The sequence below is a fragment of the Ciconia boyciana genome, chromosome 7 (genome assembly GCF_034638445.1).
Source record: "Ciconia boyciana chromosome 7, ASM3463844v1, whole genome shotgun sequence".
Taxonomy (NCBI): domain Eukaryota; kingdom Metazoa; phylum Chordata; class Aves; order Ciconiiformes; family Ciconiidae; genus Ciconia; species Ciconia boyciana.
In genome coordinates, this window is record NC_132940.1 from 3,918,353 (window position 1) to 3,942,412 (window position 24,060).

Consider the following 24,060-nt stretch of genomic DNA (forward strand, 5'->3'; position numbering starts at 1 on the left):
ATTTCATCCTGCCCCCTCCCTGCCGCGTGCCTCCTCTCCCGCTCCCCATTGCCGAGGGCACTTTGGAGACTTCCCACCCACCCGCAGACCCCGGGAAACACCCGGAGCAAAATATTTATACATAAAAGAAAAACTTTTTGCTTTCCAGTGGTGGAAACCCTTTTCAAATAAAGCATTTGTCTCCCGAGACTTACACCTTCTAATTTAATTTTCCCCTAAATCAAGCAGTGTATTAATCCCCAATAGAAAACATGTTCCAGTTGCACAAACAATATTTAAATGGTATAATAGGGACATCTTTTATAAATACTTCTAACAAATCCTGAAAAAACCCGCATGTGTGGGCTATAATTAATCGAAATGCCAAGTGCCAGCTAACCAGGAAAACTCCAGCATCATAAATCTGCCCCGAGCTTTCTCACGCATGCTGATGGATGGGGACTCGGAGCTTAAATATTTAACAATCAATAATTCAAATACCTATCCTACCCTATTAAATTTGTCACATTTATTTATAAATGCAACATCCAGGTGAAGTTTCTCTAAAAGTTGTGCGTCTTCCGCCCAGGAACAAAATGCTGCCTTTTGGAAGAAGAGCGTTTCTTTAGCTTTGGAAAGAAAAAAAAAGGCGCTGGGTTATGAAATTTCTGTGGGGAAATAACGAACAATGGGGGGAAAAAAATTAAACCCCATATACCAAAATAGTTGGCTGCGTCTCCTTCACCCTAGCGGGTTTGGATAATGCAATGTGCAGGCAGGTGTTATGTCGTATGAATCACATTTATAGGAACATTTTCCAATTTCTTCGCCGCCCAAGGCAGGGAGCTGCCGTTCGTGCCTCTGCAGATGAATATTTCTGTGGCACAGGGTGGGCTGCGGCCCCTGCCCGCGCTTCACCTCCTGTCCCGGCAAAGCCTGCAAATAAAAAACCCCGGAGAAAGGGGTGGGTTTGGGTCTGACCTGAACCGCAGCGACGCTTTGCTTTGCCCCGTGGGAGGGAAGAGTGGGACAGAAATAAATAGGTGCTGGGTGCAGCGCTGGCAAGCCAGAGGCCGCTCAGTGGCCAGTAATAATTGTAATAATAATAAAATCAGATCTTGCCAGTTTGCAACACCACCGGCCTGACTCCGTCTCTCAAAGGTATTTGGGAAAGCGGGGTGATCGCACGGTTTATCAGGCGGCCCCCTCCTCTCCAATGGCCTCGATGAAGGTAACAGCAGCGGGGAAAGCTCGGCTCCGTTTCCACGCGGCTGGGGGACGGGAGGTGGCTCAGAGCACCCCGTTTGCCGCTGGAGACCCGGCCGTGCCTCCAGCCACCCACGGCAAGGAGCGGCCCTTTGCCCCCGAGCATCATTTATGTGAAAGGAGCCCCAAAACTGACCCGAAAGGCCACCAAACTCCTGGACCCAGATTTCTGGAAGGATTTAAAAAAATCATGGAGCTGCGGATGGGTAAGGGAGGCGGGGGGCGGCCATGGCCCCCGTCCTCCCGTCACCCCGTCTCCCCGGCACGGCCGGAGCGCGCCTGCGGGCCCGAGCGCCAGTTACGGTGGCATAAATCTCCGTCGCAAATTTATTGCCATAATTTATCAGCTCATGTTGCTGAATGGCCAAGCAGTTAATTTTAAAATGAAGTGGTGCTATTTTCATTAATACCCTTGTGCTAACTACCTATCAAAACACGCAGAGGCAATTAATACCGTGTTGCTGAAGTACTGAACCAATAAATATTTCCAGTCTTGGCTTGTCTTCGGCAGATAAAAGACATCGGACGAACCCACTGCCTCGGTGATGCTCCCCGAGTCCCTTTCTTGTCGCATCATCAAAACATTTACATTTAAGGAAGAGATTAAGTAGCCAGATCAGGCAGTAACAGAAATTTAAAAGGCTGTTGTTTCATGACATGTGAGTAATCCCTTCAGGATATCTGTGCAATAACAATAAGCTTGCGAGAAGATTGAAAATTTCTGGAGATTATATACCAGCAATACAAAAGCAATTTGGCACAGTCCGCATTTGGGGAAACAAAGGCAAAAACGCCCAACGTGTCGAAATTCAGTATAAATACTTTGTCACCACCGCACTCACTGCAACTTCATCACCCACCACGCTCCGGAGCATCCTTTTGAAGGAAAAGAGCTCGCATGCGGACTTTGGTGTTTATGGCCAGAATGGGGTTTTCAGCCCGTATTTCTTCCATTGATGAAAAATCGAATGGTGATAAATTAAACCTCACCAAAAAAGGGAGAGCCGGGGCGGCAGGCCTCTCGCCCGCGCACAGCAACGCCCGCCTTTCAACGGGCTTCGTGCCGCACAGATCCCCCGGTACGCACGTCCCATCGCTTCTCCCCCCAAGGCAGAGCAGCAAAGCGCCCGCGTTCCTCTGCCTAAACACCGCCCCGTACTTTTTCCACCCAAAGTTTTTAATTTTCTGTTAGCGGGCTATTGCATATTCTTCCTGCGTCCTGAGGCAAGCTGACACATTTTGATAGCAATAAATAATAAATGGGATTTATTTCTGTAGATGCTGATGGAGACCTTTCCTTCTGCAGGAAGAAAGAGAAAGAGAGAAAGAAAGAGTGGAAGAAAAGGAGCGAGAAAGCAGGAGATGGTGCCCAAGCCCTGGCCGCAGCCCCGTGGGTGCCGGCTCCCGGCACGGCTTTCGCCCCGCGTGGGGCAGGGCCCTCCTGGAGCCCCTCCTGGTTCCTCCACAGCTCTGAAACCCAGGGCAGCCTCAATAATAAAGGGTATAAATAAATAATGGTGAACGATTTTTGCAGGGGGGGAGGCGACGGATGAGAGCAGAGGGGCTGAGTGCGAGAAGGGGGCAGTGGCAAGGAGCCGTCGGGGAGCGCAGCATCGCCCACGCCAGCCGCAGACGGGGCGACGGGGAGACGCTTGCCCTGTGTAGTGTAATTGACCTCTTTTTTTTTTCTTAAGTGTATTTTAATTTTTCTGTGTGTATTCGTGCAGCGATGTGTGCGGGCGGGTCTCTGTCCTCCTCCCATCCCTGCACCCCTGTGCTCACCACCGCTGCTCGGAGGAAGCACCCAGCTCCCTGGGCAGGTCAGCCCACACCTCGGCTCCTTTCCAAGCCAAAGGGACACCACCACCACCACCACCACCACCATTTGGGCTCGTTTTTGCAGCCTTGAGATGACCTTTCTGCCCAAAAGTGGGGCTGAGCAGAGGCTCAGCACCTCGCCCCGCTCCTTCTCCCCCCCTCCCAGGGCTTACGGGGGTGAAAGGGGGCAAGCGCCGCTGGTGAGCCCCTGCTTGGGGCACTGCGGGTTCTGCAAGGACAGATTTGGCTTCTCCTTACTGCCTAGGCCCCTTCACGAGAAAAAAAGCTAAATTGAATGGGCTCCAACCCGCCCTCAGCTGCCACACCACGCATCGGTGCCAGCAGGTGCCACGTCCCAAGCAGTGACCGGGACGCGGTGAGGGGCACGGCCGGGGCCCCTAAGGACAGTGACATTAGAGCCGTGCACAGCCCAAACCTCCCGTCCTGGCCGTGTAGCCAAACCCGAAACTAAGTGGAGGTGTGAGAAAGGAAATACCGGTGGTTTATGAGTGTCAGGCAACTATTTGCTAGAAAACACTCATTTCCCCCAAAATAAAACGGAAGAGCCGGTACTGCAGCTGGTGCTGCCCTGGGAAGGGCTGGGTGTCACGGTGGTCCCCGTCTCCTGTCCCCCAAGGCCACGCAGCAGAGCTGCACCGGCCCTCACCTCTCATCAGCCTCCGCGCCTGCTTTCAGGTAGAAAACAGGCAGAATGGCCTAAATGCAAAAAATTTCCTTCCTGCAAATCTCAATTTCTGCACATCTTTTAAGAAGAAGGTGTTGCATTATTTAAAGAATTTTTTTGCAAAATTTAAAGAAAACTTTGCAAAAGTTTTTAAATATTGCAAAATTTAAAGAAAACTTTAAAGGTTGTAAAGAAACCTATTTTTTTCCTGTCCATCACCTACAGAAGCCTTGCAGCGAGGTGCCTGCAGCCGGGGCTGAGCGGGGCAGCTCTGCCCGGCCGGGCTGCAAGGCCACCTGCAACAGGGACGGCCAAAACGTGCCGACATCTGGTACCGGGGCCCTTTGGAAACGCGGCAATATTTTAAAAGTTTAGCTACATTTAAAGATATATTGTAGCATTTGCAGAAGTAATTGATCTCCTCAGTCTTTACTAGACGTGCTGCGTGGCTTTAGTCTGGGTGATTTAATCTGCAGAGGTTCGCTGAAGATTAATCCGTTATCGTGCGAGGAACGATTTTGTGTTGAGGGGACACCGACAGCACGGGAAAGTACGGGCGATGTGACGGCAGGGACTCGATTTAACCAAACACCCCTGTGATTTGGGACGAAGCTACCGCCCGGGAACCCCCAAACCCGCCCGGGTCGGCGGCCGGCGCCGGCCCCAGCGCCGTGCACCCGGAGAGGTCGATGCCGCGACCGGCAGCGATGCCCGCGGCCCTGCAGCCGCCCACCCCCCGTGCCCAGCTGAAAGTAAATAACAACACAGCCCGTTAGCATTAGCAATTTTTTATTTTCCTTTTTTGTTGCATAGGAAATGCAGTACTTGCTTCCAGTAATTGTATTGTAATGTGAGAAGGTGGTAGCACTAATGGTTGAATACAAGAGTTAAACTAATCCACACCAGCTCAAAAAACCTGCGGAGACTTAGTTGAATAAGAATGGATGCCCACAGTGATTCTCAACCAATTACAATTTTTTTTCACAGAACACAGTAAAACTAAAATGGTAACTATGAGAGTCAATACAAGTATACTAGAGGCACGAGGGGCCTGACTCATAAAAAAAATGAACACGACATGGTATTAACACGGGTGTCAAGTGACTTTGCAGCAGATCTTTCACACGGCCGGCGGAAATTTTAGCGCCCCGAATTTCAAATTGACGCCGAGGGACTTGGCCGGGCCAGTCTCAGGCAGCGGGGCAGGGCTGGGTCAGAGCTCGGCCGCGCGGAGAAACCGCACGGCCGGCCAAAATGGAGATTTCTCCTTGATTGCATTCCCAAAGGAAAGAATTTCGCGGACCCTTCCCCAAGGCAGCAGTCGCAGCCGGGCGCCGGCAGCAAGAGCAGGCAGCGGCGGCGGATGCGAGCCGGGCACTCTCTTCCTACCATGCTCCGTCTAGAAACTCATCTTCTTTTTTTTTTCCCCCTCATATTAATTTGTGGATGCAGCTAAAAGGGGGGGATTTCACCCAACACAATTGTTTTTGTTCATGCTCGAGCATAGAAGATTAATTAAGTGGAAAATAGTCTTCCCTAAAAAAAAGCACAGAAGTACAAAAGTTCGCATTGTGTACAAGTGTTTGCCTTTAGGAGGGCTTTCTCCAGAGCTCAGAGGTAGCGATCTAGCGTATCTTTTTCTGGTACGGACGAGATCTCTTTTGCGATCGAGTCGCCTCGTACCGCCGTGTTACGAACCCCTGGCATCGGCCGGAGCGCGGCTCGGGGTCGTCCCCTCCCTGTCTCCCCCTCTTCCCCTGCCAGCCCGGCCTCGGGGTGTCGGAGCATGGTCCTGCGCTGCCTCGCCTCCTCCGCGGCCCCTTCCCATCCACCCGTGCTCCCCGTGGGGCAGGGAGGCGGGGAGGGGAAGGGGAGGGAGAGGAAGGCCAGCGGGCGCGCATGCCGAGGAAAGCGGGGCCCGCCGAAGCGCGCGCCGGGCAAGCGAGCCGTCCTCAAGTTGGAGGAGAAAAGCCCACCGGCCTCCCGTGTTAATAGCAAAGGAGCTTTTATGAATCGGGCCCAAAGTTTGTACAGAGTTTGTTTGAAGAAAAATATTGCAACTGTGCATGAAACTAAACAACCACATGAGGTTTTTTTTTTCTTTTTTTCTTTTTTTTTTTTTTTTAAAGGGTTTTTCTTTCTATATGAGGAAGTCTGGTGTGAAGAAGGGTCAAGCATGGGTACCTGGTTAACCGCTGCCCATTAAGAAATCTCTCGCAACGTGAGCTCAATCTCGTTTGTGGGTTTAAAGGACTGTCCCTTAAATTTGAACTTTTTGCGTCTGTTCTTCAGAGCAAGCTCTCTGAATTCTTAGGGTAGCTTTTCGAGACGAAAATCTTACCAGGCACGGATTTCTGGTCTCAAACACCATGTCCTGCCCTCTAGGGGGGGAAAAAAAAAAAAAAAAAAAAAAAAAAAGAAAAGGAAAAAAAAAGAAAAAAAAGAAAAAAAACCCAAAACACAAGTAATACTGAATTTAAGTAAATGTATACCTCCAAAATACTGAAAACACCCCAAATCAAGAAAAGACAGAATTTGCGTTCTCAGTGAAATATCTTTAAACCTATCTGACAAGAACCAAGTCAGAAAAAAAGACTAACATAACTTTGAGTAATATTCATACAGCTACTAAGCATTATGGAATAGCATGCATTAATATTGTACGGTTATTTTACATCACCTATATCAGAAGGTTCTGACAGACAGCGAAGGCTACCGGTGTAGAAAAATCTTACTTCAGAAGAGCAATATAATACAGATTTCACAGGCACTACATTTTAATATATCAGGTATTATGCTGGTTTTCTTATAATTCTTTCTGTCCTAAAGCTGGCATTATAACAATGACCGAAAAGGCAAGGATCGAAGTAAACGGAAAGTAGATACCAAAGTTGATATATTCTTTTCTTTTTTTTTTCAGATAGATTAGTGCATAGTTTTCATGCAGATAAACACTGCTATGCATTTACATTGTTGGAAAGCAGAGTGAATTGAGCCCAAGTTGTCACATTTTTGTAAATCATTTTGCCAGCCTGTAATAGCACCATGTAATGGATTTGCATTAAACATTAAATTGATTTCAGAATTGGTGACACAGTATTCACTACAGTTAAGTGCTATGGAATAGCTTCAATGTTACCTGCTATATATCAAAGCAATTTTCATCCCACTGCTTTTTTATTGGAAAAAATAAAAGGAAAATGTACTCGATACTAATTAGACTATTGCGCAGCCTTGGACTTGATGATGGCATAGCTGGGTTTACTGTCAAACAGTAATACATGCATTGACTTCAAGACAAAATTGGCATTGTAAGCTTGATTTAATGAAAATCCTGCCTAGCAGGCAGTGTTAACTTCACAAGACCTGCCTCCGACAGACCTCATGAGGTTTATTTTGTTATTTATTTATTGTTTAGGTGCCATTGAAGCTCTCCTTACATTGTCATGCCGGTTATGGTTTTAATTTTGTTCGATGGAGGCCTTCTACCAAAAAAAAAAAAAAAAAAAAGATATTTCCAGAGACACAATGCAAAGTACAATATTAACTGACATTCTTAAAAAAAAAAATTCACCACAAGGAAAAAAAAACTGTTTTAGGCTATGTATCTGGGTTTTTTTGTATTTTTGTACAGTAAATATTTTATAACACTGTTACTACAAAGCTGCAAATATACGGAACAAAGAGAACTAGAGAAAGAAAAAAAAAATGTTAGAGGGATTTTGCATATTCCTGTGGGCTGACTGAATACTGTGGAGTTGAGAAAACTTGGTGTTTCTTTTCCCCTTCGACCTTAAGGGGAGGGGGAACAAGCAACAGAGAGAAAGTGTACCATGGCTGCCTAAACTCGAAGCCCGAAAGTTTTTATTATCAAGGAAGAAGAATAAATAATAATGGCATTGCTGGGGTGTGCAGCATGATAAAAGCAAGTGCCCTCGCTCAAAAAAAAAGAGGCAAAAAGGAAGGAATTAACTCGAGAAGAAGTCAATTCGCGCCAAGCCATTTCTAGGGCTTTAAATTTGGATGGTGGGGGGTGGATACAGGTCAGAGTATTTGTGCGTCTGACGGTTTCTGGAGAGAAGGAGACGGGGAGAAAAAAGTCGTTCGCGTGACTCCCAAAGAACGACCGGAGCGACTGGGAGGGGAGCGGGACCGTAACCTGGCGCGGAGCCCGTCTCCCGCGTCCCCGCGGCCGCGGCCCGACTCCTGCCCGCTCCTGCGCACCCCGGGCGGGAGCCCCCCGCTCGGCTCCCCGCTCCTGGCTTCACCCGCTGGACTAAAACACTGCTTGCTCTCTACACCTGCACAGATCGGAACTGCCGTGTTTTCTGCGTGAGAGGAAGGTGAACGGACGTTTAATTTAGTGTGTAGTACTTTACAACCCCTGTTGGTTAACACCCTTGACCGCCTACCTAATGTTTTAAAGCCTTTAAAACATTTTTTTTCTCGCAATTCTGCTCAGAGTTCCCTAACTTTAGCGTCATCAAACTTAATATGACAAAATACCTTCAAAAATACAGCATACCTGTAATGTCCATTTACAATGGTTCTTCAGTAGCCTATACTTCTCAAGCATAGGAATATGCTATACCATTGAGAGAAGAAAAATAACTGTATTTAAATACATACAAAAAGGAAACGGGAAAGTTTTTAACTTAAATCCAGTTCCCAAAGGAAAAAAAAAAAAAAAAAGCAATTCTATGAACGCTGCCTTTATAACGAACAATCAGAAATTCCACTAAGCTAATTTGACAGAAATTTTTCCTCATTTAAACAACATTACAAAAGTCCTGCATTATAAAATAGGGTAGAATAAATCAGTGTAATCAATAAAACTATACAACATACAAATTACATATCTTCTGAGTGGGCAGTTTAATTCTCTCTCTTTGCAGCCATGACTACAACATGCTCACTAAAAACAACTAACTGCCCAAACTATTGCTTAGTTTGTTTTGTTTAAAAAAGGGTGCAATTTTATTGTATATACAACCAATTTACTGGTAATACCTTGTCTCATAGCAAGGTTCTGACAAAATGTTTGTCTAGGCTTTTTTCCCTTCACTGTGAAGCACTGAAAGCTGCTATTTTTTTTTTTAGTGCACATATGTCTTAATAAAGTAATGCCCAGCTAAGTGCTATAGGGAAGGCAAAGGATGCTGGCTAGAGGATGTGATACCATATACTAACAATCACACAATACAATAGAGCAAAATGACTACTCAACCACTTATCAGACACATATGAAAATCCAAAACATTTTATTTTTTCCTTAAATAGAGAATAACCAGTAAACAATTTTCAGAACTTGGAAGTTTAAAAACGTGCATATAAAAATGGGCATTATATACTTTTATTGAATGTGGATTGATTGCAGTCTGCTAATAAAAATGGGTGTGGGATCTGAAGAAAAAGGAAGTTTTTTTTTTTAAGGCTTGCTTGTGAAAGGAACAGTTGTAAAACAAAAATTGCTTGAAGCAGGGTTCAGCTTAGTGCTTCACAGTTTGACTGCTTCTCTAAGAAGAGCCCTTCCTGCATGTGCATTCAAAATCACAAAGTACAAAGACAAACACCTAAAACACACTGCGTCAAGTGCAGCACCAACTTTGGTCAAATAAAAAAAAAATAAAAGAAAAATTAATAATTGCTAAGCTTTTCTACATGATATAAGCAGGTATTGCATATTTTCATATATCTGGGAGAAAACAAAACAAAAAGGAAGACTCCAAATAAAATGTAAAATGCAGCAACATCCAAAAATACTGATAATCTAGCATCTACAGATCTCAGAATAGCACTGCCACTGACCATACAGGACAATAAACACTACTCCTATCTGCGGAACAACTAACATCCTATTTAATTCTAGATGTTGAAACTGACAATGGCTGACATAAAAGTCACATTTACAAAAAGTGTCTCCAAATGCTTGACTAGGGAAAAATCCCTTTCAATATAGGAACATGTGCAACAATTCCACAAATAATCGCTATCCAGGGCAAGGCACATTGATATGGAATTTTTTTTTTTTGTTTCGTGCAAATTAAGAAAACAAAACAAAACATTGTTTCAGGGAAAAGATGAGGAGCAAAGTGTCTTCCCAAGAATTTCAGTTACTTGATTGTATAGGACAGTAGTAGAAACCCTTCTGAAGGGTCGAACAAACATAGTTTAAAGGCAAGTGCCTGGAATAGGGATTACAATATTGTGTCTTAATGCACTCTACTTTACCCTACATTAACTATATAAAAATTAGTTACTAACACTAGAACATGCAGAGACTTTCTCTGATTAGCTGGACTTGCCAACCAGAACGTATATATATGTATAGTATAGGAAACCTTCTTAAAGTTGCATGTGAAGCAAAGGGGTGCTCCGCTGTCTGATAGAAAAAATCACTTGCACTCTTTTTTTTTTCTTTTTTTTTCCTTTTTTTTGTACATAAGATACAGGACGTTTGGGGTCCAAACTTTTTTTGTGTTTTTTTTTTTTTTCTTTTTTTCTTCTTCAGCAAGTGCCCTTGCTTTGAACTGGCATAAGTTGTAAGATCAGCATCATTCGTTTCTGTATTGTTTTCTTCGCAGTCCAGAAAATGTACCAGTTCAGGGACACGAAGGTGTTTTACTTTCTGGACCGTTCTCTCTTATTCCCAAGGTGTTTGAGAACTGATAAACCCTATATTGCCGGAAACACGTAAAATTTGTCAGAATTGGCATAATCCATTATAGTGACTTTTAGCTTATAAAATTAACAGATATTATGATTTCATTTTAGTTATGTGCTTTGATAACAGAAAATGATTAATTAGCATTTAATGTAGTTAACATATTGTGGTAAAAGCACCATTAGATTTGTTTTTTTTTTTTTTAATTTTCCTTCAGTTTTAAAGGGATACAAGTTCAACAATAAAAAACATAAAAAGCAAAAATAGCTCCCCTTTTTCTTGCAAGGCTGTTTTTTACCCCAATAATTTAGAGTCCTGGGGTGGAAGGACTTGGAAAACAAAAATAGAATTTTCAACAATCTCTATCTTACAAAGATATTTAGCTATCCAATGAAATTGCACTTTACTCAATTCAAAATTCGATTGTTTTGATTGATTCCTGTCAGTTTCTGTCAAAACAGACCAACTTCCCCATTTCTGCGTGAATTTTTGTGTAATTGTTGAAAATTGTTGAAAAATGTTTTTTTTTAAATGTAAGTGCAGCATTTCAAACTTTTTTTCTTTTTTTTCTTTTTTTTTTTTTAGTGAATAGTAGTAGTTCGATGTTTTAAATCGCTCTGCAATTGAGTGGAAAAAAATTGTTGACAATGCTCTTATGGTTCATGTTACGTATCTAAGTGCCGACTGTAAAAAAAAAAAAAAAACCCCAACAAAAAAAAAACCTGCAATTTTTTTTCCGATATGTTACAGAAAAACATGCTCTATGTCTGTCCGGTAAGTTATATATTGCAGAATTCAGCTACTACAAAAGTTATAGTTTAAGTGTGTTTCATGATTTCTCAAGAAGTCTCACACCTGTATGGGAAAAAATCGATGAGGATACTGTAAAACAGTTAGGCTCCATATGGAAAGTGTGTTACAACAGCGAGTTGGTAAGCAGCAGCAGAGGCTAGTTCTACTCAGTGTCACCTAACGCTTACACTACCAATGAAACACTTCAGAAGTTATGAAGCCCAACCATTTCCAGCACCATATGAGAAATTACAACAGTCCTAAGTTGTCTAAAAAAAAAAAAAAAAAAAAATAAAATCTCGAAAAAGTTACGGCCTTTGCCATTCAACCATAACGTTTGCCATTTCCATGTACTAGTTTGCTGTCGGTGTCTGCTCGCCTCCCCTTCCGCCGATGTGAAGTCGCTGCGCTGCGTTGCTGCTGCTTCCGTGTTACAGAGGTGGGAAGGGGTCTGGTGGTCTGTCCGGTGGGTGGTGGGAAGCGGAGACTTTTATCCCAGGTACCAGGACTGCAAAAGAGAGAGGAGAAGCGTCAGCCCCGCCGCCCGCTTTCGCTGCTTCCCGAAGGGCCCCGGGCATCGCCGCCAGCCTCCTCCGCCAAGAGGGGGGCTAATTGAGACCATGACGAATCGACCTAATTACAAAGCTTAATTAAAAATACTGTACAAATCAATATATTTTTTTTTTCCGCCGACAGTCGCTGGACATAGCTACAGATGAACGCGGGGGTCATGTCACGTTACAAGTTATCAATCTTTTTAATAGATTATGGCTTGAAGATCCCTCCAGTTCACTTTTGTCTAATCCCCTGAAAAGGCGATACACATTCGCCTCTCTGTGCCATTTATCACCCTGCAGTCGGGGTTTTCTTGGGTATTTAGGCATGTGCCAGCATAAGCATCTGTTGCTTTATACTGCCCTGCTTCAACTGTCTCGCTGGAACAGATGCACAGAAATTCAACAACAGGGCTGTTTTCTTAGGAGAAACGTGGATCGCTAGAGAAAAGCCAGGATAAAGCAAAGCTGGGGGAAAGTGGATCAGCGAAAACGTCCCATATCTCTGGCCATACTTGTGTTTCAAAACAAAACGCGGACCTCAACTAATAGCTTTTCTTTGGGAAAATCTTTTTTTTTTTCCCTTCCTCCCCCCCAAAGGGAGGGAATTCCCTGGGATTTCAGCTCCGCAACAATACCGTCCTTAACCCAACCGCGCAGATGCCCGGAGCAGAGAAAGCACTTTCGCTCCTAAACACCGTCGGAAAGCTGGAGGGGGCTCTGCTGGAGTCGGGGCAGTGCCACCGCACCGGGGAGACCCGACTCGGCCCCGGCGAGGTCAGACCAACCTGAACCCGGGATGAATAAGAGCAGTGTTAGGCCCTGGGATTGTACGCGCAGGGGGATGCTACTTGGCAATGACATATTGCTGTGGGAATACACCAACAAGCGGCAACTATTTAGCCAGAAGTAAAGTAATACAACAAGAAAGATTCAGGTATTAAAGAGCTGTTGCTGATACCCCACGTTTTTACTTTGGCTCCCGTAATATATGAGGTGCATACGTGTGCGTGTATAAACTGACGACAAGTTTTACCAACTTTTTCCTCCGCTCCTTTTCAGCGTCTGACGTGATTGATAGCATAATCAACCCGGGGAGGATTTATGAACATTTACAGAAGACTCTGAGGCAAGTTTCATGTGGGACTTGGAGATTATGTGGTCTTGCCATGGAGGTAGGAACCGGTAAAATAAATAGCACGATCGGAGAAGTTGTCCTGCTTCCAATACACCTCATTAACTAACTCTTCCTCCGCTCACCCTTCTGAATACAAACACACCGGTCCCGTATCAGCTCCATCTATTGCCTACAGATTTTATATTTAGACTTACGCAGGCTGCAATTAAACGAAATAGTTCTCATATGTAAAGTTCATAAACAGAGAGAAGTTCTGGCAGGAGTTGTGAAGCGGTGCCAAGTCCCGTTCCCCTCCCTGATTGCAGGGCCCTACTGATTTTAGGCGGGCGTAGGGAGGCCGAGCGCGGGCCGTGCCGGAGGCACCTCTGACCACCGCGGGCTGCAAACTTTCTGGAAGTTTGCAGGGTCGTCCCTTACGCTTGTCATGGGAGCGTGGCAGTCTTTGGCCGGGGAGGGGGAACTGTGGAAGTCCCCCGCAGGGAGTAGAGGGGTTAACAATTCAGAGCCGATGGTTCCAATCTATATCGCAGATGGCCAGTTGGCTCCCATCGCCGCTGGCCTGGCCACATGGACCACCGGCCGGGGACGGCGCGGGAGCTGCTCTGGCCTCGCCGCTCCTCTTCCACTTCAGAAGCAGATTTTTTGGTTTTTGGGGAAAAAAAAAAAGAAGCAGGAAAAAAAAAAAGCCCCAAGCGAGCAAGCAGCGGTCGCTGAGGTGGGGCTGCTCACGGAGGAGGCCCGGGCCGCGCTCCCCCGGGGCCGGGGCCGGGGCCGGGGCCGGGGCCGGGGCCGGGGCCGGGCTCCCCTCCGCCCGGCCGGCAGGGGATGCGCGCCGCCGCCCGCCCGTCCCTCCGTCCGTCCCTCCGTCCCTCCGTCCGTCCCTCCGTCCGTCGGTCCGTCCCCCACGGCACCGCGCTCCTTCACGCATCTTGCTATTCAGCCTGCGCCTTGCAGACAAGGTTACCCCAGAGCGGCTCTGTAATCCTTCACTGAAATAGGCTTTATTGATTGCTCTGGTCTATTGTTCCCTTTTCAAGTCCCCCAAGTTCAAGTTCATCCTGGTGTTACATCATGTCTCGTTGCTAGGGGCAACCAGACAGCCCCAGACGTGACTATCATTAGCAAGAGCCGCGCTGCGCCCTCCCACCGCCCGCCAGCCGCTCTGACGTAGCAGCCCCGCTGCAAACACATTGAAGTATTTATTCTGCCTAATTTATGACCTCCACAGCAAGAGAGACCCCCACTCCAAAAACCAACACTGTTGTATATTTAATTAATCTGTCTTTCTCCGGCACTTGGGAAAGTTAGACAAAGGGCTAATTATTGTGTGTCGCTCCCCACACTTTTCTTTTTGGGGTGACTATTTGCATGGGAAAAGAAACAGCGAGGCTGGGCGCGAGTCCCCTCCCTCCAAAACACCTTTTTTTTCTCCCCTGCCCTATTGACATTTCATGAAATACTTTAGCTGCTTAAGGGAATTAGAAAAAAAAAATCTGATGTGAATGTAACTCCTTCTGAGTTGGTATTCAGTAACACAAATCAACTCATGACATGTTTAAATTTAAATGCTAACCACACACTCTGCGAGTTACTTTAAAGGTTAGTTTTTAATCAATAGAAGTTGCTGACTCCGGAGTTTTTAGCGGCGCAGTGCAGCTCTGGGGCCTTTGTCTAGCGTTGGGCTTTCAAACTTTTTTTTTCCTTGAGATGATTTTAGCAATGATTTGCAGACACAGAGTGCTATTGTGCTCCTGACTAGCAACATGTCAATAAAGGAGTAGAGTTACCATGCACTAGGGTGTCAATATGACTCCTGCAGACACTGCTCGGCCTTAATACCAATGAAAAACTTAATTAACCCTTACGGGATCGACCCAAACCGCACGGCTATTTTTTTAAACTTCCGTGCAGGGGCTCCGGATCGCCTTCGCTGAAAAGCTGCTTTTACGGGATCCGAACTCCGAGCACCTCGCAAACAGCTGCATCCCGCTCCGCCTGTTCCTGCAACCCCACTCGGATGAGATGTTTTATGGGCTGAGGCAGCAGAACAGCGAGACAGAGAGCGCATTTACCCATCAGATCCCACCAGCACCGCTCTCAGGATACCGTTTTAATTTAGAGCGTCTTACAGCTGAAACGCACACACAGAATGATCCTCCTTTTCTACTAATCATTTTAATATTAAGATCTCATATCCCCCTCAAGCCTCCTATACACGGCTAAGTCTTCCCGGATTAGGTCTGAAGAGCACCATTGTCCTTCTGAAGCACCTGTGAAACTTCTCCGCGAGGGGAGAGGAGACCTCCGCGCATCAAATGAAAACGTCTGGGAAGCGTATTATGCGTTCGGAGCCCCGATAGTTGGGATCTGTCCAGTTTTTTTGCACGACGAGGGGGCTTAGAGGGGGGAAAAAAGAAGGCCGGATCCCTACGTTCGGATGGCTGAAGTATTTTTTGCCTTCTTTCAGAGCGCTGCTCAACGTGGTGCAGGCTGTGCTCTCACGTCTACCCACCTTACCCATTTTACCCCTTCACATTCTGTAACCTATCCGACTGCACCCAGACGGAGAACGGCGTATTGCCTTTCTTAATTTAAAATCTCCATTTAAATCATGTCCACTATGACAATACGGTCAGGATGATATTATCTCCGCGCGTTTTCATAAAAGAGCCAGTATTTTATTTCCCCTCTATTTACTTCGCAGTACTATTCTCCCAGCGAGTTTAGAGCTAAATGAATCCGCCGGAGCTAAAGGTCCTACTCAGTAGAATTACTGCCACACAGTTGTCGGTGCCACTACGGGTCTGTATTGTCCTGCCGAGCATCTCACTGTCCTTCCTCGGCGCTCAAGGTGAAACATCAGAAAGAATTCTGCAGTCCGGTACGAGATCTTCGCTTCCCTTTCTCCAGTCAAATGAAGAAGTAATCTCATCAGGTTGAAAAGTGCTGACTAAGGATTTAATAAAGTGCCTGCAGATGTGTGTCATCTCTAAGGTATTCAACTCATGTAATGCAAAACAGTTCCACACCGAATGTGCTTATAAAATTCCATTTAACCATTGCAGAGCTCTATTTTACTGTTCTCGGAGGAGTATTATCACACTTTTTTTTTTCCCCTAATTTACAGCACCATGAAAGTTGAAACTCTGCACTGCCAGTATCTGAGAATCCTCACAGTAGTAAGGTTTTATGAACCATAAACAATATCTACTTGACTGAATCCTAAACAGGAAGTCTGAAATGGCAATTACGTTTCTTTGATAGCGCAAGTCTATTTGTTTCTTATGCTCTTCTGGAGATAGCAGAGACACACAAATCCTCAAGCGACTTCTGACAATCGGGCCCTTTGTATGGGAAGAACAGCAAGGAAGCACTCCGCGATTCAGGATATTTAAAAGGAAAAAAGCTGAAAGTGCCTCATTGACTCCGGTAGCAGTTTCTGCCTGCGTCGGGAGCCCAGAAACAGGCCCATTGTTTATTAAAATCTTCCTAAACCAGCCTTCCTGCGCGACGTGTTGTACCACCGGCTCCCAAGCCTAACCGTGAGCACCGCTCACGTGCTTTCGACCAGAAAGACAATCAAACGCAAACTTGTTAAATTTACTTCTACCTGCACATCTCCCGCCCTAACAATGAGACCTTTCAGTTCGTACAAAAAGTGAGGGTTGTAAAGCAGCCCTATCTGTTTTTCGAATTAAAAAGTTAAACAAAAGTCCTCAAGGGCAAAGTTTAACGCTGCGGAAGGAGGTTGTTAATGTGGAATCCAGAACTGGGTGTGACAGTTGGCTTATTTCTCCGGGCGATGTAGGTTATTTAAGGACATTCACACGTTTGAAACGCTGACAAACTCCACACATAGGAGTTTTTGCTTCACCTCATCCACTTCGGGCTAAGACCTGGTCTGTGCCAGCCATTTTCTTCAGGTTTCAGCCCGGTTCGGCTGCCTGGCGGCGGGACGGGTCGGTGCCATCGGGACTTCAAAGCCGGCTGCGGCGGTGCTGCGGCGGTTGCTGCCCCGGGCACGGCTGCGCTTGCAGGAAGCTATCGCGGCACGGGCCCGGGCGGGAAAATCCACCTTTGATAAGAGCCTAAATAAAAAAAACTTGCAGCTTTAGAGCTCGCCGGCAAAGAGGCCGTTTGAGCAGCCGAGCTGAACCTGAGCCACGACCGTCGGGCACCTGCGAGGATTCATCACGGCACATCCGTTCGGTTGTTTTGTTTGGGGATGACGTTTCAGTCATCTCAAGAACTTCAAGGCAATCAAAAACATTAACCCTGGGAAGATGAATCGGGGTAACGAGCCCTTCTGGTTGCAAAGATAAAACGAGAATGTAAACAGGTAGGCAGCGAACTGGTCCTTGAGACATCACCTTGTGAGAGGTCCCAGGAAGGCTCTTCCCCACGGTGGGTCGTTTGAAAGCAAGGGGCCAAAACGGGCGCTTTGATGCAATTTCGGAAGGGCTGCCAGGGTGAGCGAAGGCAGTGGCAATTCCGCTTCTGGTGCCACTGGCTGGCGGGCTCCTGCAGATAAAGCGACTGCCTTTGGCTTACCCCACGTCTGAATTGGTCCCACTTCTCTATTGGTTTCTCCAGAGTTTCTCCAGGCATGAAATTTGATCCTACCACGTAAACCGAAAGGTGAATATTAAAGACAAGGTCACCTTTGTGCCTATGGAAGTTCTTTTCTTGGAGCTGGGATTAATTATTTAGTAATTATATTTTCCAAAATGAAATACCAAAAGGGATGTAAGTAGCATGTTGGTCATCCCCAAAGGGACATAAAACAGTGAGTGAATCTTCTGGTTGTCCAACATCCACACCCAGGAGAGTCGCATGCCCCACTACGAGCATATTTATACTGTCTCGAGGAAGATAAAACCTGTCCCGGGAGGGACACCAGTCTCCAGGCGATGTGTACAGTAGCTCTGCATCCAATAGCTTTTGCGAGAACGCCAGTTGTGGCAAACTGCATTAAATTACATGCAATAATTTTGTAATATGGACTTCTGCCTGCTGACTATTAAAAATGTATAGTAGTCCAAACCACTTCTCTCCTGGGACCAACAAACTCACTTCAGGCAAGATTTCTGCTTGGGTTCAAACCTCAAGTTGGGAACAGCTAGTGTTTTTAACTAAGTCACCCCAAACCCTCCCAAACCTATGAAAACACACTCATACAGTAACTCCTGCTGTTGTTCCAGACATCTGAATGTTCCAGTAAAGCGTCCCAGCTGGCCCCAGATGTTTCTTAAGTATAAAGCAATGCTCTGAGCGCTGGACCCCCTGCCGCCCGAACCTGAAGCTCAGCGGATTAAAGATTGACTGCGCTATGACATATTCGCATTTAGCCTGAATATAATACAGCAAAGACTTATCAATGGCAAATGTTTGAAATGTAATCCAGCAAGCGGAGTAGCCTGGCACTTTGAATATGATGTATAAATAATGTATGGGAACTTAAGATCTAAATTAGATCTACAGGAAGAAAACTTTCCCTTTTCTCTGACTCTAAAAGAAAGTTCTCTCACAATGAGGTCATTTTTATGTCCGTCTTGCGGTTTACAATTTTGCTTTTAGACAGAGGGTCTTCCTTTTACTTCGGGAACTTTTTGCGAGTTACAGTTTTACTCCACTTTTCTGAAGAGTCAAGCAAAGAAGTCCATTTATTTGTTAGTAAATTGACTTTGAAATCTGCAAAATAACTTCTAAACTTTGTGTCGTGCGCTGAAAGCTAACTGCAGTAACGCTAAACCGTAACCCTTGCTGTTTTAAAAAAAAAAAAGATAGTGGAGTGAAAGAGAGAGAAAAAAGAAAGGGAGAAAGAGAGAGAAACAATCCCATTTTGGTTTTTGTTAGAGGACGGCATACTACATAGATCAGAGACTTTTCAAAAAATAAAAACCCCCACTGTACACAAAGCACAGGAAAATGTGAGGAAAAAAGGAAAAACCTAAAAGCAGCTTAGAATGTGTTAACTCTGCCATTCTGTCAGCTTAAAGAGTATTTTATGCTTGATCAACAGCTCTCTTTTATTATGCTTTTCTTTCATTCATTCAAGACATCAAAGACCAGAACCACCAGTGTACCTGATCTACCAGAAGAACTTGTAAGGGTGTTCTAAAGAAACGGGGGTATTGGGAGCCAGACACCCCTGCGGACAAGGCAGTTCAAAGAGAATATTTCAACAATGATTACATTTTGTAAATCTTTGTACGAAAGACAGCTTATTTCCTGCTTTTTTCATGAAAAATAGATTCTATCCATTAAAGTGAGCCCACAGTATGAAAGTTACTTGAGATCTGAGGTACAGCAAGCGGATTAAGTGGATGGTGAGATGAAATCTTTGAGAGAGACGATGGCTTTCTCTGATATTTGTTGCTGCCATAAGGTTTTCTGACTGGGTTAGAAACTTTTTCTTTTATTATTTATTTGTAGACTTGCTGGTGGCAGTGAAGACGTTTGTAAAAGCAAAATAAACCAAAATGAAACAGAAAGGAAAACAGAGGAACTAAGAAAACAAATGGCTGCAAAACCCCTTTGACATGTTTAAAAGAAAAACTATATATATTTGCCCCACTCCAAAAATCGCCGGCTAGCCATTTAAATCCAGCAGACAACTCCGAAGCGCAGCACACAGACCCAAGCCAGCTGTTTACTTTTCAAAGCCCGTGGTGGTTTCTGCATTGATAAACTATATAACCTCACACACAGAGAAGGGATTTTAGCTATGCCAGACCTCATTGCTCTGTCCCGCTCTCTTTATGTGCTGTCACAGAATAAAAATGATCCTAACACAAACCCTGAAATAATATCTTGCTCCAGAAAGGACATCTTTGTAGATATTTCCTGAGTCACTGCCAAAAAGAATTTTTTTCGCCCATTCATCCTTTCAAAGTTTTGCTATAAACACAGCCAAAATTGTTCAGGAGTAATCAGAAATGACCAAAATATGACCCACCAGCCAAATGCAGCTGGGGGGGAGGCGGCTGCCCCACGCCTGCGGCCCGGCCAGCAGCCACCTCTGCCCCCACACCTGGGTGACACTCACCGCCGTCGGCACCTCGCTTGCTCCCCGGGTGCGTACATCGCCTTTTGCAAGGGAAGAGAAAATAGCAGTACGCGTTTTATCAAAGAAGCGAAAAGACGACTTGAGAACCCGCCTCACGGTTTACATCTCCTATTGCGATTTAAAAGTAAATATGCTGCGAAGGGGTTTTTAAATTCTGCCCTTTATGCCTCGCTTTTTAGACAGCCCTGTATTTTGCTCTGCTGGAAGCACAGTTAAATTTGCTAGGGTGCGCCACACTTTAATATTTCTTATGCTAAATCTCACTTATTTCTTTCCTTTTATGAAATAAAGTGTGCATCGGGACTCGCATCCGCTTATAACTTCACGCCGGGAACTCCCGTGGAAACTGGGATGGCACACAGACTGCTGCGACGGGACTTTCCAGCATTTTGCTAGGAAAAAAGCGAGCCCTTCGGGAACCCGCTCCCGAAGCCACAGCGCCCGCGTTGCCCTCCGCCTCCCTGCGCCCCTGGACACGGCCCAAAGCCGGTGGGTGCACGGGGACCCCCAGCCCCGATGGTGGGTGCCCGGGGCCGGCGGCAGCCCCGGCTCCCAGCCCCTCGCGGCCGCGGTGTGCCCGTCCCGGGCTCCGGCAGCGCGTTTGCAAGTTCAAGTTCAGGTTTAAGCGAAATAAAACGCTCCTCGGGAGTCTGCAGCCAGCCCTCATTTACATGTGATCCCTCTGAACTTCGCCTGCGCCAGCGCGCCCTGTTTCCAGGGCCCGCCGAAGGAATGTTTTACAGTTAGAGCCCGCAGTGCTTTCTCAGGCATTTTAGACCCAGAGGCCCAAGTTTCAAGCTGCAGCATTAAAAGTTTCCACAGAGCTACTGCAGAGAGAGGGAGGAAGGCGGGGGGGAGGGAAATGAGGAGAACAATATCGTCTTAATTGTCTCTATATAGCTCCACAGTTAAAGTATTACTTTTTAAAGGGACATAATTTATTCTAGAGGCACGGTGTTATAACAACCAGTACATACTTTCACCGCAGCGTAACCCGCTCTATTCTTCATTGTGCTCTCCAGTTTTGTTGCTTGTGCAGAACTCCTTGTTACCCAGTCCCCTATACTGTACTTACAGTTTTATTCAATTTAAGCCAGTTCCTGCGGTCCTCAGGCGAGCGAAACTCCCCTGAAGCCTCAGGAGTTTTGCCTGCACCAGGACTGCAAAAATAATCTCCCCGCAACCACCGTTTCCCCCAAAGTTTCTTTACTTTTATTGCTTTAGACAATCAGGGAAAGTCATCCAAAGAAAATCAACCCCCAGTCCGGGCCTCCCAAGCTCCGTTTGCAGCGAGACAGCCTGAGCACACACACGCACGCACGCACAGACACACACGCAGGGGGGTTTGCCCCCGGGACTCTCCTTCCCCGTCCCGCGCCGGCGGGGAGCAACGGAGCGACTGGAGCTACGTGAGGGGCCCGCGGGGCCGAGGGGTCCCAGCGGGGCCGAGGGGTCCCAGCGGGATGGGCTGCTCTGCCGGCAAGTTGCTGCAGAGGCTCTGGCTCTGTGCTCTGCGGCGTTGGGGGTACAAAAGGTAGTTTTCAGCTGCTTTTCTTGACTGCCCCGGGAGTACTTTAGAGTCCACGGCGCCAGAGGAGAGCGAGGGGAGATGAGAACTTGAGGTGGAGGGGAGAGCGAGCGCTCCCTCCAATATCCCCCCCAAAGCCTCCAGCGGTCTCTGCCCGCCCTGGATGTCAGATGAGCAGCCCCACGGTTCTGCCAAGGGAGCAACGGCAGCGTGCGCAGCCCGATAAACGCAGGGCAAAAATTAGGGGGAACGGGTGGGCGAGGAACTGGGCTGTGGGCAGCGGGAACAGCGGGGCTGGCGCCGGGCAGGTGCAGACGGACAGAGGGACTGCAGGGGAGCTGGGGACTCCGGGACGAGGGGGCTGAGACAACAGCATGTTTTCAGAAGTGGGCAGAGAAAGGTTGGGGTTTGGAGATCGCAGAAAGGGAAGAGGAGTCGGGGTTTTGGCAAGTCCTAGGTGTACTGGGCAAGGGGATCGAGAACGGTCTCCAAATTAACACGGGCAGGAATGGGGGCACGGAGGCAACTCCGGTGTTCTTGCCACATTGACCTTAAAATTGAAGTAGACAGTGAGCTGGAGGAATAATGAATCAATTCGGCAGTGAACCCCCCTCCCCAAATCTCCCTTTAGAAAAAGAAAGCCATGAGGGCATTGAGCTGAACAAAAAACCCCTCCTGAACACCAGAACTTTTGATGTCTGCGTTCTTCCTGATGCTTTGTACCTTGCTAAACTGAACAAACTGCTCTAAGAAAAGTGGAAGGCCGTGCACCATGCCTGTGCTCAGTGCTTGGCCCCCCGGGGCGTGCGGCCACGGGGATCGATGACGGGACTTCTGCCGTCGCGCCGCGGGGAGCCCCGGGCCGGGGACGTGGTGGCCGATGAGTCCCGTACCGCTCTGTCAGGGCCACGGCATCGGGATGATACAGGAGCTGGGTGCCCGGGGCGAGGAACGGCCACCCCAGCCTTTGCAGGTAGCCAGCTCGCCGGTGGAGAAACGGGAAAAGCCTCCACAGCCCATGGTCTGCCTTCGGATGGGAGGGAGGAATTAGACATGGTTGGCTAAAGGGAGCTGGGTCTTGGCCTAGTGTGGAGTGATTTTCACACATACTGTGAGATGCCAATGAAAGTCCTGGTGGAGTGTAAAGTCATTAAATGAGATGAAATTAAACAATTTCGTTATTTCTGCTTCATCCTATTTGTGCAGTATGGCAGGCAGAATGAATTACTACTAATGATCAAATTTAGAAATACTAATTAAACTATCTCAATTTAATTAATACTAACAGAGAAAACAGACAAAATTACTAATGTAAACCTTGAACTTAAAATCAAAAGGTGCCTCTTCGCTTTTATGAGCCACTGAATGTGAGGCTTTTCTCTGAAAATAGACTGTATAGAAGTGGCTCTTTGTGCTCGGTAAGTAAGCTGCTCCATTGTACGGAGAATTACAGCTCTCCCCTCATCTTTTTTTTTTCCCCTTTTTTCTAAATGTTACTACTTTTACTTGTCGTACTCCTGAAAAGCCTCCAGGAGAGGAATCTGAACTCTGTTTTGACGCACGCAACATCAACGGGACTGATAAAGCAGTCACCATTACTGGGACAAATTCTGCCCTTGTTACTCCTGTTAGGAAGACGACGAGTTTATACAGAGCCTGTGCGGCCTCCCTTGCTGAGAATGAACCTGACGGAACATAGCCTGGCCTACACTTTCAGCTTTAGCCTGCAAGACCAGTAAATTGGGAAAACCCCAAAGCTAAACCCATCTCTACATCAAGGAAGACTGCTTTGGAGTCACTAGGAGATAAGACCTGTAAGCCGCAAAATAAAAACTCTAGAGATACATGATGACTGCACTGCAAGCCCTCCCCATAAAGAAAGTGTGAATTTTAACCTTTATCTTACTTGAAAAAGACTAGATTTATTCTACTGTGCATAGCTATAAGCAAAGTTAAGCTAAAATAAGCTAAAACAAACATCATTAAACAAAAATATTACTGTATTTCTGAAACAAACTCCTGCCAATAACAAATCTTCCATCTCCTGCTCTCATCGACTTCAGTGAATGTACAGTCGGGTCCAATAGCATAGATTCACAGATACAATCTTTAACCCAAAAGACTACAAGAAAGTCCTTCAAAAGAAAAACAACCCCAAGAGAAGAGCCAAAAAAGGAACATTATGTGTAGCAGTGTTCCTGCAAAACCTTAAATCTCATTGTGTAGCACATGCAAGGACGAAAAAACCCAACCCGGCATGCAAATTTCATATCTAACTTTATCCCCTGTTTTAAAAAAAAGATACCTTTTCTGTTGTCATATTTAAAAAGATGTAGTTATAGCAAAAGCACAAAAGGATACCTAAAATTGTATAAAGCTGCTCCAAGCAATGCAGAAATTATTGTGTTCAGCCTCAAAGGTGGCTGCATTTTATTGGCAGTGATTTTTGTTACTCATATCTCATAATTAAAATTACATTTCATTGGCTTCTGAAATGTATTTAGCTGCATCTCTTCATGTGTAATAACTAGTATTTGTATAGATGATGTAAGAGTTGGGTCATGCAA

General features: G+C 46.1%; 1 protein-coding gene across 9 annotated transcripts in view; it reads right to left on the bottom strand.

Annotated features, from left to right (window-relative positions):
- Positions 1–4,535: 4,535 nt before the first annotated feature.
- NFIA (nuclear factor I A) overlaps positions 4,536–24,060 on the bottom strand; it is a 256,184-nt gene continuing 236,659 nt past the window's right edge. For all 9 annotated transcript variants that reach the window (XM_072866534.1, XM_072866537.1, XM_072866539.1 and 6 more), the window contains one exon: positions 4,536–11,712. In XM_072866534.1, the coding sequence (XP_072722635.1) occupies positions 11,695–11,712 (18 nt within the window). In that variant the 3' untranslated portion in view covers positions 4,536–11,694. The remainder of the gene's footprint in view (positions 11,713–24,060) is intronic.